Here is a 13796-nt window from a genome sequence, read left to right on the forward strand (position 1 = left end):
TTTGGTGGTCGTGTGTGATTGATAAGGTTGTCCTTGGTAGCCACGCGCCCTGGCATTGCCCCTCTAGAATGTAAGCTCATTGAGCAGGGCCCTCTACCCCACTGTTCCTGTACGTCCAGTTGTCTGGTTACAGTTACATGTCTGTTAGTCCACCCATTGTACAGCGCTACGGAATCTGATGGCGCTATATAAATAATAAAATAATAATAATTGCAGCCGCCCCAGCTGGGCTCAGACAAGCAGAAGATACACTGGGCTAGCACTAACTCGTTGCTGCTGGCTTTGGTTGGAGCACGTTAAATAATTAGCATCCTGGCTTCACAGGGACCTGGAAAATCGTTCCAAAAAGCGCAGTTTCATGTCTGATCCTTAACGAACTAGCACCACTGGACTTCCAAGGTTAACTGGAGTGAAAAACATCAAGGGAAGGTTATCCTCCTGTGGAAGGAGTCATTAGAAATGTTCTCTTATTGCTGCCATCAGCAGGGGCGGCTTTGTTACAACTTGCTGCAAAAGAGAAATTTATATTTTCAAGTTTTTATGTAGAAGCAGAGTCTGGAGCTGCTGAATCAGTAATACATATATCCCCCATGCAGCCCTGTACGTCCTGATCACAGTATACATCGGTGCTGAGTATGTAAAACACCAAACATTACAGGCTGAGCCGGCATTTCACCGTCCACAACGCAGGCATTCATTTCTGCAGAGAGACAGATTCATTTCTACAGAGAGACGGATTCATTTCTACAGCGAGACGGATTCGTTTCTGCAGAGAGACGGATTCATTTCAGGATAATGTGACATTCATGGTTCTGGATTCACACATTTACTGTCTTAGTCCATTGAGCGCTCTGTCTGAGGAGATACAGACAAATGTCTCCAGCTTCTGAAGGTTCCAATCACAGAAAGTACAATTACAGCAAATTATACAACACGATAATATGTCAGTGAAATACGGGATTTAAAGAAAGAAAAACAATAAATCTTCTATTTCCTGACTCTCTGATTGCAGCCACTGAGAGCGATCGGTGTGTTTATTACATTTATAACAGTTGAGCTGTCCCTCCGTATCGGACTCTGTAACTGAATCGATCTAACGGGCTGTATCACAGTTTTAGGGTGGGCACAAACCCATGTCCCAAACTTCCAACTACTGTAAAATAATGTCTGCTGGCCACACACTGCAAGGGTTAACATAATAAAAAATACTGGTCACCCTAAACCATTACAAACTCCCCATCCAGACAGATCCCCTATATTTGAGCTAGATACTACATGCAGCAAATTCAGAGTTTGGTTAGTAGACCCCATGGCGTGTTGACCGCTTGCTGCCTCTTGTTCAAGTAAGTCAAACATGGCTCGTTGAACTTAATGATACATCTGGTTGTACAGCGCTGTGGAATATGTTGGCATATTTGAAATAATAATTATTGTGTTAGTATCACTGATAGTTGTCTTTATGATGGGGTACGCAGTTAACCCTTATACCTCTAGGAGCAGGGAACCGAGGCTGGATCTGGTAATAGTCCCTATGCTTTACATTTCTTGTTAATCGCCTTACGGCCAGCTGTAATGTCATCTGAGGTATTTGTCGGATTTGTTGCAAAGTCCACTTACAAGGTTCATTTTCTGGCTGTATGAGTTAGTAATATAGGGAGAGGATTTAATCCATTTTAAATCCATTCGGATCTAAATAATAATTCCATGTTTTTCATAGTGTATTATCCTCATAAATGCTCCTTATTCTGAGTATTTTGCGCCAATCACTGTTCACAGCTCCAAACGTCTGTGATTCCGACCAAGTTTACTGGGACGTTCTCAGGAGACAAAATCAGGCAACGTTTAGTGAAACCAAATCTGCCGTCAGAGTTCCTCAGCTGGGGCCCTTAACACAGTTTGAATCTGCAAATTATTGTTGTTTCACCGTGGAATTGTATCTTCCGAATCTTGTGGCGCAACCTTTTTTTCTTTACTGTATATTCTTCCAATTCTGTTTTGTTCTGAATCGTGCAATTCTTTGGTCAGTTCTCCGCCGCTCCCTACGGGTGGAAGACCCTGACATTTAATGAGCACTACATGGGGAATGAGTAACTCCCTTCAAGATGACTTCTGAATCTGGGTTACTCCAAACACCATGACCACTTCCTTTCCTGGAGTCATTATGTGCAGCGTTTCACTGCCGCCTTGCCTGGAGAATGTATTTCTCTTGTTTTCCCTGCCTGTAAAGTGGCAAGGGTCCATGTGTCTGATTGCTCTATAAATCTGGAGTTTATTCACCAGGGTGGCTGGGGAGAAACTAGGACTCTAGTTGATGCCAGCAGTAACTCCTGTCCTAAACATCCAGCCAAAAGCTCACCTGCCACGTCAAGACTTCAAAATATTTGCTTTTGTATCACACAGCCATGTTACAGTGCTACTGCCCACCCTATCTGTTCACTTTTAAGGGGTAATAAGTACGTAGGGGTTTAGAACAAGACCCCTCTCTGTCTCATTGTTAGAATTAGAATTGTTAGTGTAGGACCCACCTAAGAGGTTTGCCTTGACGTGGCAGGTGGGCTTACACTCAAGTGGTGCAAGTAACTTTTTTTTCTTTAATTTACTATCGAATTGCACAGAGTCCTGGGCCCAGGGCTCTTATTGAATACATTTCCCACTATGCCAGTATACCACCAGGTATAAACACACTATATAAACACTCATATACACCAAATACGCTTTATAAACACAAACATACAACACGCACACACACAGTATATAAACACCCACACACACACTATATATATAAACTATAAACACACACATACACTTTATAAACACAAACATATAACGCGCACACACAGTATATAAACACACACACACACTATATAAACATACACTTTATAAACACATACATACAATGCACACACAGTATATAAACACCCACACACACTATATAAACACACTTTATAACCACAAACCTATAATGCGCACACACACACATTATATAAACACACACATACACTTTATAAACACACACATACAACGTGCACAAACACACTTTATAAACACAAACATATAACGCGCACACACACACATACACATACAGTATATAAACACACACACATTATATAAACACACACATACATTTTATAAACACAAACATATAACGCGCACACACACAGTATATAAACACACACACACGCTATATAAACACCCACACACACGTTATAAACACACACACGCTATATAAACACCCACACACGTTATAAACACACACACATACACTTTATAAACACAAACATACAACGTGCACATACACACTTTATAAACACAAACATACAACGTGCACATACACACTTTATAAACACAAACATATAACGCGCACACACATACACATACAGTATATAAACACACACATATTATTCAGAAAGCCCCTGGTGTGGAGATTGCGCAGATTGGATTGAAAGCCAGTAATAGGGTAATACTGGCCTCTGTATGACCTGAGCATGTTATTAATTAAATGGCTGTGCAGGAGGGGCTGGCTGTGTCATGTGACGCTCATGGTAAATGACAAATGAACTTTGGAAGCGATTCAATCTGTGTGGAATAGAGTAACGTGCTCTGACAGTGGAGAACGTGTTTATTTTTTATGTCACGCTATTCACAGTGCTGCACACCATATAGCACGGGGTCAGCCATTTACTAAGGGAACAGGCAGCCCCAAAGGCAGATTGTTCAGCCCCCTGTACATTACATGGCCACAGGAAGTGCTGGCTGGGCATCATAGGACATCTGTAGCCCCCGAGACTCGTGATTGCTCTCGCCAAGGGTCCCCTAGACCCTCACTGCTTCCACACAATGTGATTCACAAACTGTGCAATATGTACACGTTCTATTAAACACCGCTCAGCTCAGCCCTATTAATCTGTATATTTGGGAAACAGCCACATAATCCATTCTGGTTATCCTGTCACTTATTTTTATTGAATTCGGAAAACAAAGGATTATGTAGAAAAGCTGTTTATCGTGTGCCGATTCCTGATTAAATGAATTTATGGTTTAATTCAGCGCATGGCTGCACTATATTCATCACTAAATAGGATCATTGACTGTAATCAGCTTTCACATCTCCAGGGCCAGAACAATACATCACAACTTGAATGTTATATTAATTAATACAAATAAACTCTCTGTTTGATTTAATCATCGCCTGTTTGTAGGACATTTTATAAAACCTATTGCAATCTGTATCATGTTTTATATTGGAATTATAAATTGCAGGTATGTCTCCTTGCTCCAGTATTAAATGTAAAAGTGAAAGCGATGTACCATAAGTGAACATTGGTGTTTTCTGGCATTATTGCAAAAACAAACGTGGCCAGCTTAGCCCTATCTTGGGCAAACTAAGGTCACACCATGGGATTTGAATTAATATGTAACTCCTGCCATCTAGTGGAGGCTTTTGGTGATTGCATTATTTATTTGCACTGAATAGTGATAACAGGGTTATTTCCTAAATTGAGAATTCAAAGTGACTCAGATAGCCAAATAGGAAAAATGGTCTCCGTCAGCTTTGCTTTCAGTTTGACCACTCTGCCTTAAATTTGAGTTCTTACTTTAGTAAGTAACCCGGATGGTGAATTGAAAACAAATTGTGCAAATGTTCGGCTACAATCCTTCTCTTTAGCTTGTCTTATTTTTGAAGAAAAAACATGATTTTATCTGTAAACAACTAATCACTGGTGCAAAACATTTGTATTTGTACCTGTAAACACTCCTGGATGCAGACCCTAAATATTGTGCTGCACACGCTTAATAAATAAATATATATAGCTGTTATTGTTTGCTATAGGAGGTGTGGGGAACTGCAGTGAGCGTGCTGCTCAGGTAGTGTGGGTTATAGGAGGTGTGGGGAACTGCAGTGAGTGTGCTGCTCAGGTAGTGTGGGTTATAGGAGGTGTGGGGAGCTGCAGGGATGGTGCTGCTCAGGTAGTGTGTGTTATAGGAGGTGTGGGGAGCTGCAGTGAGTGCTGCTCAGGTAGTGTGGGTTATTGGAGGTGTGGGGAGCTGCAGTGAGTGCTGCTCAGGTAGTGTGGGTTATAGGAGGTGTGGGGAGCTGCAGTGAGTGTGCTGCTCAGGTAGTATGGGTTATAGGAGGTGTGGGGAGCTGCAGTGAGTGTGTTACTCAGGTAGTGTGTGTTATAGGAGGTGTGGGGAGCTGCAGTGAGTGTGTTACTCAGGTAGTGTGTGTTATAGGAGGTGTGGGGAGCTGCAGTGAGCGTGTTACTCAGGTAGTGTGTGTTATAGGAGGTGTGGGGAGCTGCAGTGAGTGTGTTACTCAGGTAGTGTGTGTTATAGGAGGTGTGGGGAGCTGCAGTGAGCGTGTTACTCAGGTAGTGTGTGTTATAGGAGGTGTGGGGAGCTGCAGTGAGTGTGTTACTCAGGTAGTGTGTGTTATAGGAGGTGTGGGGAGCTGCAGTGATAGTGTTGCTCAGGTAGTATGGGTTATAGGAGGTGTGGGGAGCTGCAGTGAGCATGCTGGTCAGATAGTGTGTGTTATAGGAGGTGTGGGGAGCTGCAGTGAGCTTGCTGCTCAGGTAGTGTGTGTTATAGGAGGTGTGGGGAACTGCAGTGAGTGTGCTGCTCAGGTAGTGTGGGTTATAGGAGGTGTGGGGAGCTGCAGTGAGCATGCTGCTCAGGTAGTGTGCGTTATAGGAGCTGTGGGGAGCTGCAGTGAGTGCTGCTCAGGTAGTGTGCGTTATAGGAGCTGTGGGGAGCTGCAGTGAGTGTGCTGTTCAGGTAGTGTGTGTTATAGGAGGTGTGAGGAGCTGCAGTGAGTGTGCTGCTCAGGTAGTGTGGGTAATAGGAGGTGTGGGGAGCTGCAATGAGAGTGCTGCTCAGGTAGTGTGTGTTATAGGAGGTGTGGGGAGCTGCAGTGAGCATGCTGCTCAGGTAGTGTGTGTTATAGGAGCTGTGGGGAGCTGCAGTGAGTGCTGCTCAGGTAGTGTGTGTTATAGGAGGTGTGGGGAGCTGCAGTGAGTGTGCTGTTCAGGTAGTGTGTGTTATAGGAGGTGTGAGGAGCTGCAGTGAGTGTGCTGCTCAGGTAGTGTGTGTTATAGGAGGTGTGGGGAGCTGCAATGAGAGTGCTGCTCAGGTAGTGTGTGTTATAGGAGGTGTGGGGAGCTGCAGTGAGCGTGCTGCTCAGGTAGTGTGGATTATAGGAGGTGCTGTTCAGGTAGTGAGTGTTATAGAAGCTGTGGGGAGCTGCAATGAGTGTGCTGCTCAGGTAGTGTGTGTTATAGGAGGTGTGGGGAGCTGCAGTGAGCGTGCTGCTCAGGTAGTGTGTGTTATAGGAGGTGTGGGGAGCTGCAGTGAGTGCTGCTCAGGTAGTGTGGGTTATAGGAGGTGTGGGGAGTTGCAGTGAGTGTGTTACTCAGGTAGTGTGGGTTATAGGAGGTGTGGGGAGCTGCAGTGAGCGTGCTGCTCAGGTAGTGTGTGTTATATGAGGTGTGGGGAGCTGCAGTGAGTTCTGCTCAGGTAGTGTGGGTTATAGGAGGTGTGGGGAGTTGCAGTGAGTGTGCTGCTCAGGTAGTGTGGGTTATAGGAGTTGTGGGGAGCTGCAGTGAGCGTGCTGCTCAGGTAGTGTGTGTTATGAGGTGTGGGGAGCTGCAGTGAGTTCTGCTCAGGTAGTGTGGGTTATAGGAGGTGTGGGGAGTTGCAGTGAGTGTGCTGCTCAGGTAGTGTGGGTTATAGGAGATGTGGGGAGCTGCAGTGAGCATGCTGCTAGGTAGTGTGTGTTATAGGAGGTGTGGGGAGCTGCAGTGAGTTCTGCTCAGGTAGTGTGGGTTATAGGAGGTGTGGGGAGCTGCAGTGAGTTCTGCTCAGGTAGTGTGGGTTATAGGAGGTGTGGGGAGTTGCAGTGAGCGTGCTGCTAGGTAGTGTGTGTTATAGGAGGTGTGGGGAGCTGCAGTGAGCATGCTGCTAGGTAGTGTGTGTTATAGGAGTCAGAGGCTTCAGTGAGTGTGCTGCTCAGGTAGTGTGGGCTATTGGAGGAGAAGAAGAAAATTTAATTAAAAAGAGGCACAGAATTGCCTTCCAGCAAAAGGTGGTAAAGAGTATTCCAGAGGAGGAATTTAGAATGGTTTGAGGCAGACTGTCCAAGTTTCCTTGCTGTTCTATCACATTAAAGAATAGAAGCAGTGAGTTTCGTTCAGGAATGGGCAGACTAGACCTATTAACCTATCTCATGCTTGATTTATCTCCTAAACTCTGGGATTTTATAAAGCTGTCATATCCACGGAACATTTCCCTTTAAGAAGTTGGCTCAGCGACTGGCCATGTTGTCCATTAGGTCTGTAACAGTTGAATGCATTTTACGATGGTATTTATGTAACTAGCACAGAGTATTTGACTCTCCAGAACGCTGGGTGGATCCTGATTTTACTCGATTCCTCTAGATTCGATGTAACTTGGAGAGAGCAGTCATTTCATGTGGACTGTGGCAGGTAAAAATGGAAAAACTCTTTAATTATCCGGGACCCCTGCACCCCCCTGCTGCTAGATGGGGTTCATCTTGAATTGCTTAATACATTTTTATGGAAAGGGGCGGATATTCTAAAATGTATTTATTTCCTTTTTAGCATTTCATGTATTGCTCTAGCAACAGATAGTCTCTGTATTGTATGTTCTGAAATACAATCTGCGATGTGATATTAACATTGCGTATGTTATTGTGTCTCTTAGCTTTTCAAGTTAAGCCGGGGCAAACAGAAGGTCTCATGAAGGCCACAAGGATTATTAACTGTTTAATGTAGAATATGGTAAATTAAAAATTAAAAAAAAAATTTAAATTAAAAATTAAAAAATTGGTTACATTGTAACATTAACATGTGATATCTTCTAGGATGTTATAATAACAGTTATACATTTTGGTGATGTCCCTTGTAAACCGATTTTTAAACACAATCCTAGGATGCTACCTTTATCACGTGCAGCAAGGGATAATAAAATAATGTTGGTGTAATAAATCACTACTTACACGGACATGCCAGGGCTGGAGGGGACCTGTTATATTAATAATCATGTATAAACAGGGGCATAAATTCTCGGGATGAAAATATAAGTTTGCCTCTTTATAAATCGCTGGTAAGATCACACCTTGAATATGCTGTGCAATTTTGGGCACCTGTTCTAAAGGATGATATCATGGCACTAGAAAAAGTGCAGAGACGAGCTACAAAATTCATAAAAGGAAGTACCGTATATACTCGAGTATAAGCCGACCCGAATATAAGCCGAGGCCCCTAATTTTATCCCCAAAAACTGGGAAAACTTATTGACTCGAGTATAAGACTAGGGTGGGAAATGCAGCAGCTACTGGTAAATTTCTAAATAAAATTAGATCCTAAAAAAAATATATTAATTGAATATTTATTTACAGTGTGTGTATAATGAATGCAGTGTGTGCGTATGTGTGTGTGTGCAGCGTGTGTGTATGAGTGCAGTGTGTGTGTGCATGAATGCAGTGTGTGTGTGTATGAATGCAGTGTGTGAATGCAGTGTGTGCAGGGCCGGTGCAAGGATATTTGCCGCCGTAGGCAAAACAATTTTTGCCGCCCCCTCCCCCCCCATATGTCCTGACTTCCCCTCCTCCTCCCTCAGTGGTCCTTACCTCCCCACCCCCGTGTTCCTTCACCCCCCCCCCCAGTGGTCCTGACTCACCCCTCCCCTAGTGGTCCTTACCCTCCCCTCCCCTAGTGGTCCTTACTTCCCCCTCCCCTCCCATAGTGGTCCTTATCCCACCCCCTCCCTCTCATAGTGGTCCTTATCCCCCCCCTCCCTCCCATAGTGGTCCTTATACCCCCCCTCCCTCCCATAGTGGTCCTTATCCCACCCCCTCCCTCCCATAGTGGTCCTTATCCCCCCTCCCTCCCATAGTGGTCCTTATCCCCCCCCTCCCTCCCATAGTGGTCCTTATACCCCCCTCCCTCCCATAGTGGTCCTTATCCCCCCTCCCTCCCATAGTGGTCCTTATCCCCCCCCCTCCCTCCCATAGTGGTCCTTACCCCCCCCTCCCTCCCATAGCGGTCCTTATACCCCCCCTCCCTCCCATAGTGGTCCTTATCCCACCCCCTCCCTCCCATAGTGGTCCTTATCCCCCCCTCCCTCCCATAGTGGTCCTTATCCCCCCCCATCCTCCCATAGTGGTCCTTATACCCCCCTCCCTCCCATAGTGGTCCTTATCCCCCCTCCCTCCCATAGTGGTCCTTATCCCCCCCCTCCCTCCCATAGTGGTCCTTACCCCCCCCTCCCTCCCATAGCGGTCCTTATACCCCCCCTCCCTCCCATAGTGGTCCTTATCCCCCCCTCCCTCCCATAGTGGTCCTTATACCCCCCTCCCTCCCATAGTGGTCCTTAACCCACCCCCACCCTCCCATAGTGGTCCTTATACCCCCCCCCTCCCATAGTGGTCCTTATACCCCCCCCCCCTCCCATAGTGGTCCTTATACCCCTTTTTTTTGTTATTATTAATTTTTTTTTTATTCTTATTATTTTTTTATTATTTCTTCTTATTTTATTTTTTTTCATCCCCCCTCCCTGCTTGATATATGGCAGGGATGGGGGCTCTCCTTCCCTGGTGGTCCAGTGGCAGTTCAGTGAGGGGGAGAGGGGGGCTGGCAGAGCTGTAACTTACCTGTTCTGCAGCTCCTGTCAGCTCTCTCCTCCTCTGCGCCGTCCGGTCAGCTCTTCTGTCAGCTTACACTGTAAGTCTCGCGAGAGCCGCGGCTCTCGCGAGATTTACACTGGGAGCTGACCGAGGTGCTGACCGGACGGCGCGTAGGAGGAGAGAGCTGACAGGAGCTGCAGAACAGGTAAGTTACAGCTCTGCCAGCCCCCCTCTCCCCCAGTCTGTATTATGGCAATGCAAATTGCCATAATACAGACCTTGACTCGAGTATAAGCCGAGTTCCGGTTTTTCAGCCCAAAAAATGGGCTGAAAAACTCGGCTTATACTCGAGTATATACGGTAAGTACGGTATTTTAGTTATGAAGAAAGGTTAACAAATGTAAATCTCTTAAGTTTGGAAAAACTGCTCCTCAGAGGGGATATGATAACATTACACAAATATATTCGGGGCCAGTACAAACCTTTATCTGGAAATCTATTCATAAACAGGGCTATATATAGGACACAAGGTCACACATTTAGGCTGGAAGAAAGGAGATTTAATTTGCCTTATTTTGGATCAACAGCATAAACATATGTGAGGAAGGCTGAACTTGATCTACGCAAGTCTCTTTTCAGCTATGTAACTATGTAATATTCATATATGATACAGATTACATATATAATACATTATATCATATAATAAATATAATATAATAAAGTAACCTGCTGTTTCTGGGCTGACACATGTAAGTGGCTGTATGCGTTGTTTGTCCTTCCAGCAGGAGTTATGAGATATATACCTCCTTCTAGCAGCAGTTATGGGATATATAGCGCCTTCTAGCAGGATTTATGAGATATATACCTCCTTCCAGCAGGAGTTATGGGATTTATACCTCCTTCTAGCAGGAGTTATGGGATTTATACCTCCTTCTAGCAGGAGTTATGGGATATATACCTCCTTCTAGCAGGAGTTATGGGATATATACCTCCTTCTAGCAGGAGTTATGGGATATATACCTCCTTCTAGCAGGAGTTATAGGATATACACCTCCTTCTAGCAGGAGTTATGGGATATATACCTCCTTCTAGCAGGAGTTATGGGATATATACCTCCTTCTAGCAGGAGTTATGGGATATATACCTCCTTCTAGCAGGAGTTATGGGATATATACCTCCTTCTAGCAGAAGTTATGGGATATATAGCTCCTTCTAGCAGAAGTTATGGGATATATACCTCCTTCCAGCAGGAGTTGTGGGATATATACCTCCTTCTAGCAGGAGTTTTGGGATATATACCTCCTTCCAGCAGGAGTTATGGGATATATAGCTCCTTCCAGCAGGAGTTATGGGATATATAGCTCCTTCCAGCAGGAGTTATGAGATATATTATTTATTTATAAAATATTTTGCCAAGAGTAATGGGATATATACCTCCTTCCGCCAGGGGTTATGGGATATGTAGCTCCCTCCAGCTGCTGTCCCACTCATTAAATAGGGCAGTAATTGATATCAGTTTACTAGTCAGCATGTAGTCCGGGGAGTTTTTAAAAGATTGTTTTTAGATATTACTGCCACATACAATCACTAAGCTGCTTCTGTATCTGAATATTGTCTGTTACCAGCTAAGTGTTTATTATGCTCATTTTGGGAACATTGTGTAAGTGTGTACGTGTGTGTCTGTGTCAAAACAAGTTAAACGAGCAAAATCCAAACCTTGTCGATTCCTTGCCTGATTGGGATTTATTAATTAGCAGCATGTTATCAGTATTCTTATTACTCCATGCTGTATATTACAGTAACGCTGACTCTTCTTGCAGGTTGCGCGGGCTGCGGACGGGACATTAAGAATGGTCAGGCCTTACTGGCGCTGGAGAAACAGTGGCACCTGGGCTGCTTTAAATGTAAATCCTGCGGGAAGGTACTGACTGGAGAGTACATCAGCAAGTAAGATCTCCCACCACAGCCGTGTTCATTAAAATGTGTTTTACTGTATATCGCAAGCTGTATACGCTCTATTCCACACATTCAGGCCTTATGTCTTGGACTTTATTTCTCAAACACTGAATTTAATCATTTAGACTAAACCTGACAATCTGCAACTAGAGCTTATTTGAATAATTTCCCCAGAATAAAACTTTTTGCCTAAATGTTTAGTAAATACGCCCTGTGTGTAAATGTTTTATTATTCCAGTTTTCTTTGTTAAATGTTGTGGCTGCCCGCTCTGCATTACTACGAGTTAGTCATCAGAAAACCACCCGTTGTGTATCGGTTCTAAATGAACAATTTCCTTACTACTGTCACTCAACAACCCAGAACACTTATTGCTTTTATTAACTCCTTTATATTGTGTGTGCTGCATACGCTTGTAATGGCACAATACATGAGGCTGTCTCTCTGCTCCCAGGGCAGACAGCTGAGTGACGGACTGTGCATGCGCAATCTGCGTTGCAGTCAAAGCTAAAACATAGCTTGTTTCAGTAACAGTGATCTGGTCTGCTGCAGCTAAAACACAGTGATCTGGACAATTCTATTATTTAAAAAAAGCGCCAACAAGTTCCATAGCTCTGTACAATGGGTGGACTAACAGACACGTAATTTATAGCCAGACAAGTTTGACGCACAGGAACAGAGGGGTTAAGGGCCTGCTCAATGAGCTTACATGCTAGGAGTGGGGTATAGTGACACAAAAGGTAAAAGTATGGGTAACGGAGTATGTTGCTAGAAAAGTATCTACTGAGGGCTTAATAGATTATTTTTGACAGTTGTAGGAGAGGAGTCAGGGTTTGGATAAAAATCCGCTAACAGTTTAAGTGATACGCTTAGAAGTGTTTTCAAAGATTTTTTGAAGGAGTGGAGACTGGGTGAAAGTCTAACGGAGAAGGGAAGGGAGTTCCACAGAAAAGGTGCAGCCCTGGAGAAGTCTTGGAGGCGAGCATTAGATGTGGGAGTACGGACAGAGGATAAACCTAGGTCTTCGGCAGAGCGCAGGGCCTGGACGGGACATACTTGTGTATTAGGGAGGATAGGTTGGAGCAGCATTGGGTAGAGATTTGTAAGCAAGCACCAGAATCTTAAATTGAGCCCTATATCTAACTGGAAGCCAATGTACGGACTGACAGAAGGGGGAGGTGCGGGCGGACAGGAAGATGAGCCTTATAAACTTATCTGGGCAATTTGGGAGCATGTAAGACCACTGAGAAGGAGATTGCAGTAGTCAAGGGGAGAAAGAACAACGGCATGGACCAACACCATAGCCGCATCCAATGTTAAATAGGCGCGGATGCGAGCTATGTTTTTGAGATGGAAGAGGCAGGATTTAGGAATGGACTGGACATGAGGGGTGAAGGAGAGGTTGGAGTCAAAGAGAACACCCAGGCAGTGAGCGGTAGAGGTGATGGTAGCGCTGTTGACTTGGAGGGAGACAGATACAGGAGTGGTAATCACATTCGAGGAAGGAAAGACCAGAAGTTCTGTTTTGGACAGGTTGAGTTTAAGGAAGTGAGCAGCCATCCAGTTTGAAATCGGGAGAGGCAGTCAGAGACACGAGTCAAGATGGGCGGAGAGAGATCAGGAGAGGACAGGTAGATTTGCGTGTCATCTGCATATACATGATAATGGAAGCCAAAGGAGCTGATAATTTTACCAAGGGAGGCCTATGTTCTCATTGGGATAAAGTACTTGTCCCATAATTCCCTGCTGGAAAGGATTTATGGTGTAAGATTACAGACCACAATGGGACTCCACTGTGTCTCATGTTGATGGGGATGGGGACTGCCTGCAGCCGCAGAGAGAACCTCTAAGCAGTGATTCAGCAACAAGACCAGTATTGTTATATTTTACTTTATTATTTGTTTGTTGCCAATATGATGTGTTCAAATAATACAGGGTCCATATATAGACATCCCCTTTAAATGAAGCCGTGAAGGAACTTTCCATTGCCAATAGTCTCCAAATATACCCCAAAGTAATTTATCTTCCCGTTTTCATGTAACATTGTATACTATAAGGGCTTTAGATGTTTGTGTTAGGCAGTTGTTATTTATAATTAGGTTATAACGATATCTGCTAAAGGAAAACAGGATGTACTGAGAATTAAATGTCAAACGGAACATCGATTCAAATAACGAGGGTGAACCCCTGGGCTAT

General features: G+C 44.4%; 1 protein-coding gene across 1 annotated transcript in view; it reads left to right on the top strand.

The window, feature by feature from the left end:
• The window catches only part of ABLIM1 (actin binding LIM protein 1), a 207104-nt gene that overhangs the window by 85828 nt on the left and 107480 nt on the right, over positions 1-13796 (top strand). The window contains exon 5 of the mRNA XM_063434108.1: positions 11467-11593. Within this exon, the coding sequence (XP_063290178.1) occupies positions 11467-11593 (127 nt within the window). The remainder of the gene's footprint in view (positions 1-11466; positions 11594-13796) is intronic.

This window comes from Pelobates fuscus, chromosome 10 (genome assembly GCF_036172605.1).
Source record: "Pelobates fuscus isolate aPelFus1 chromosome 10, aPelFus1.pri, whole genome shotgun sequence".
Classification (NCBI taxonomy): Eukaryota; Metazoa; Chordata; class Amphibia; order Anura; family Pelobatidae; genus Pelobates; species Pelobates fuscus.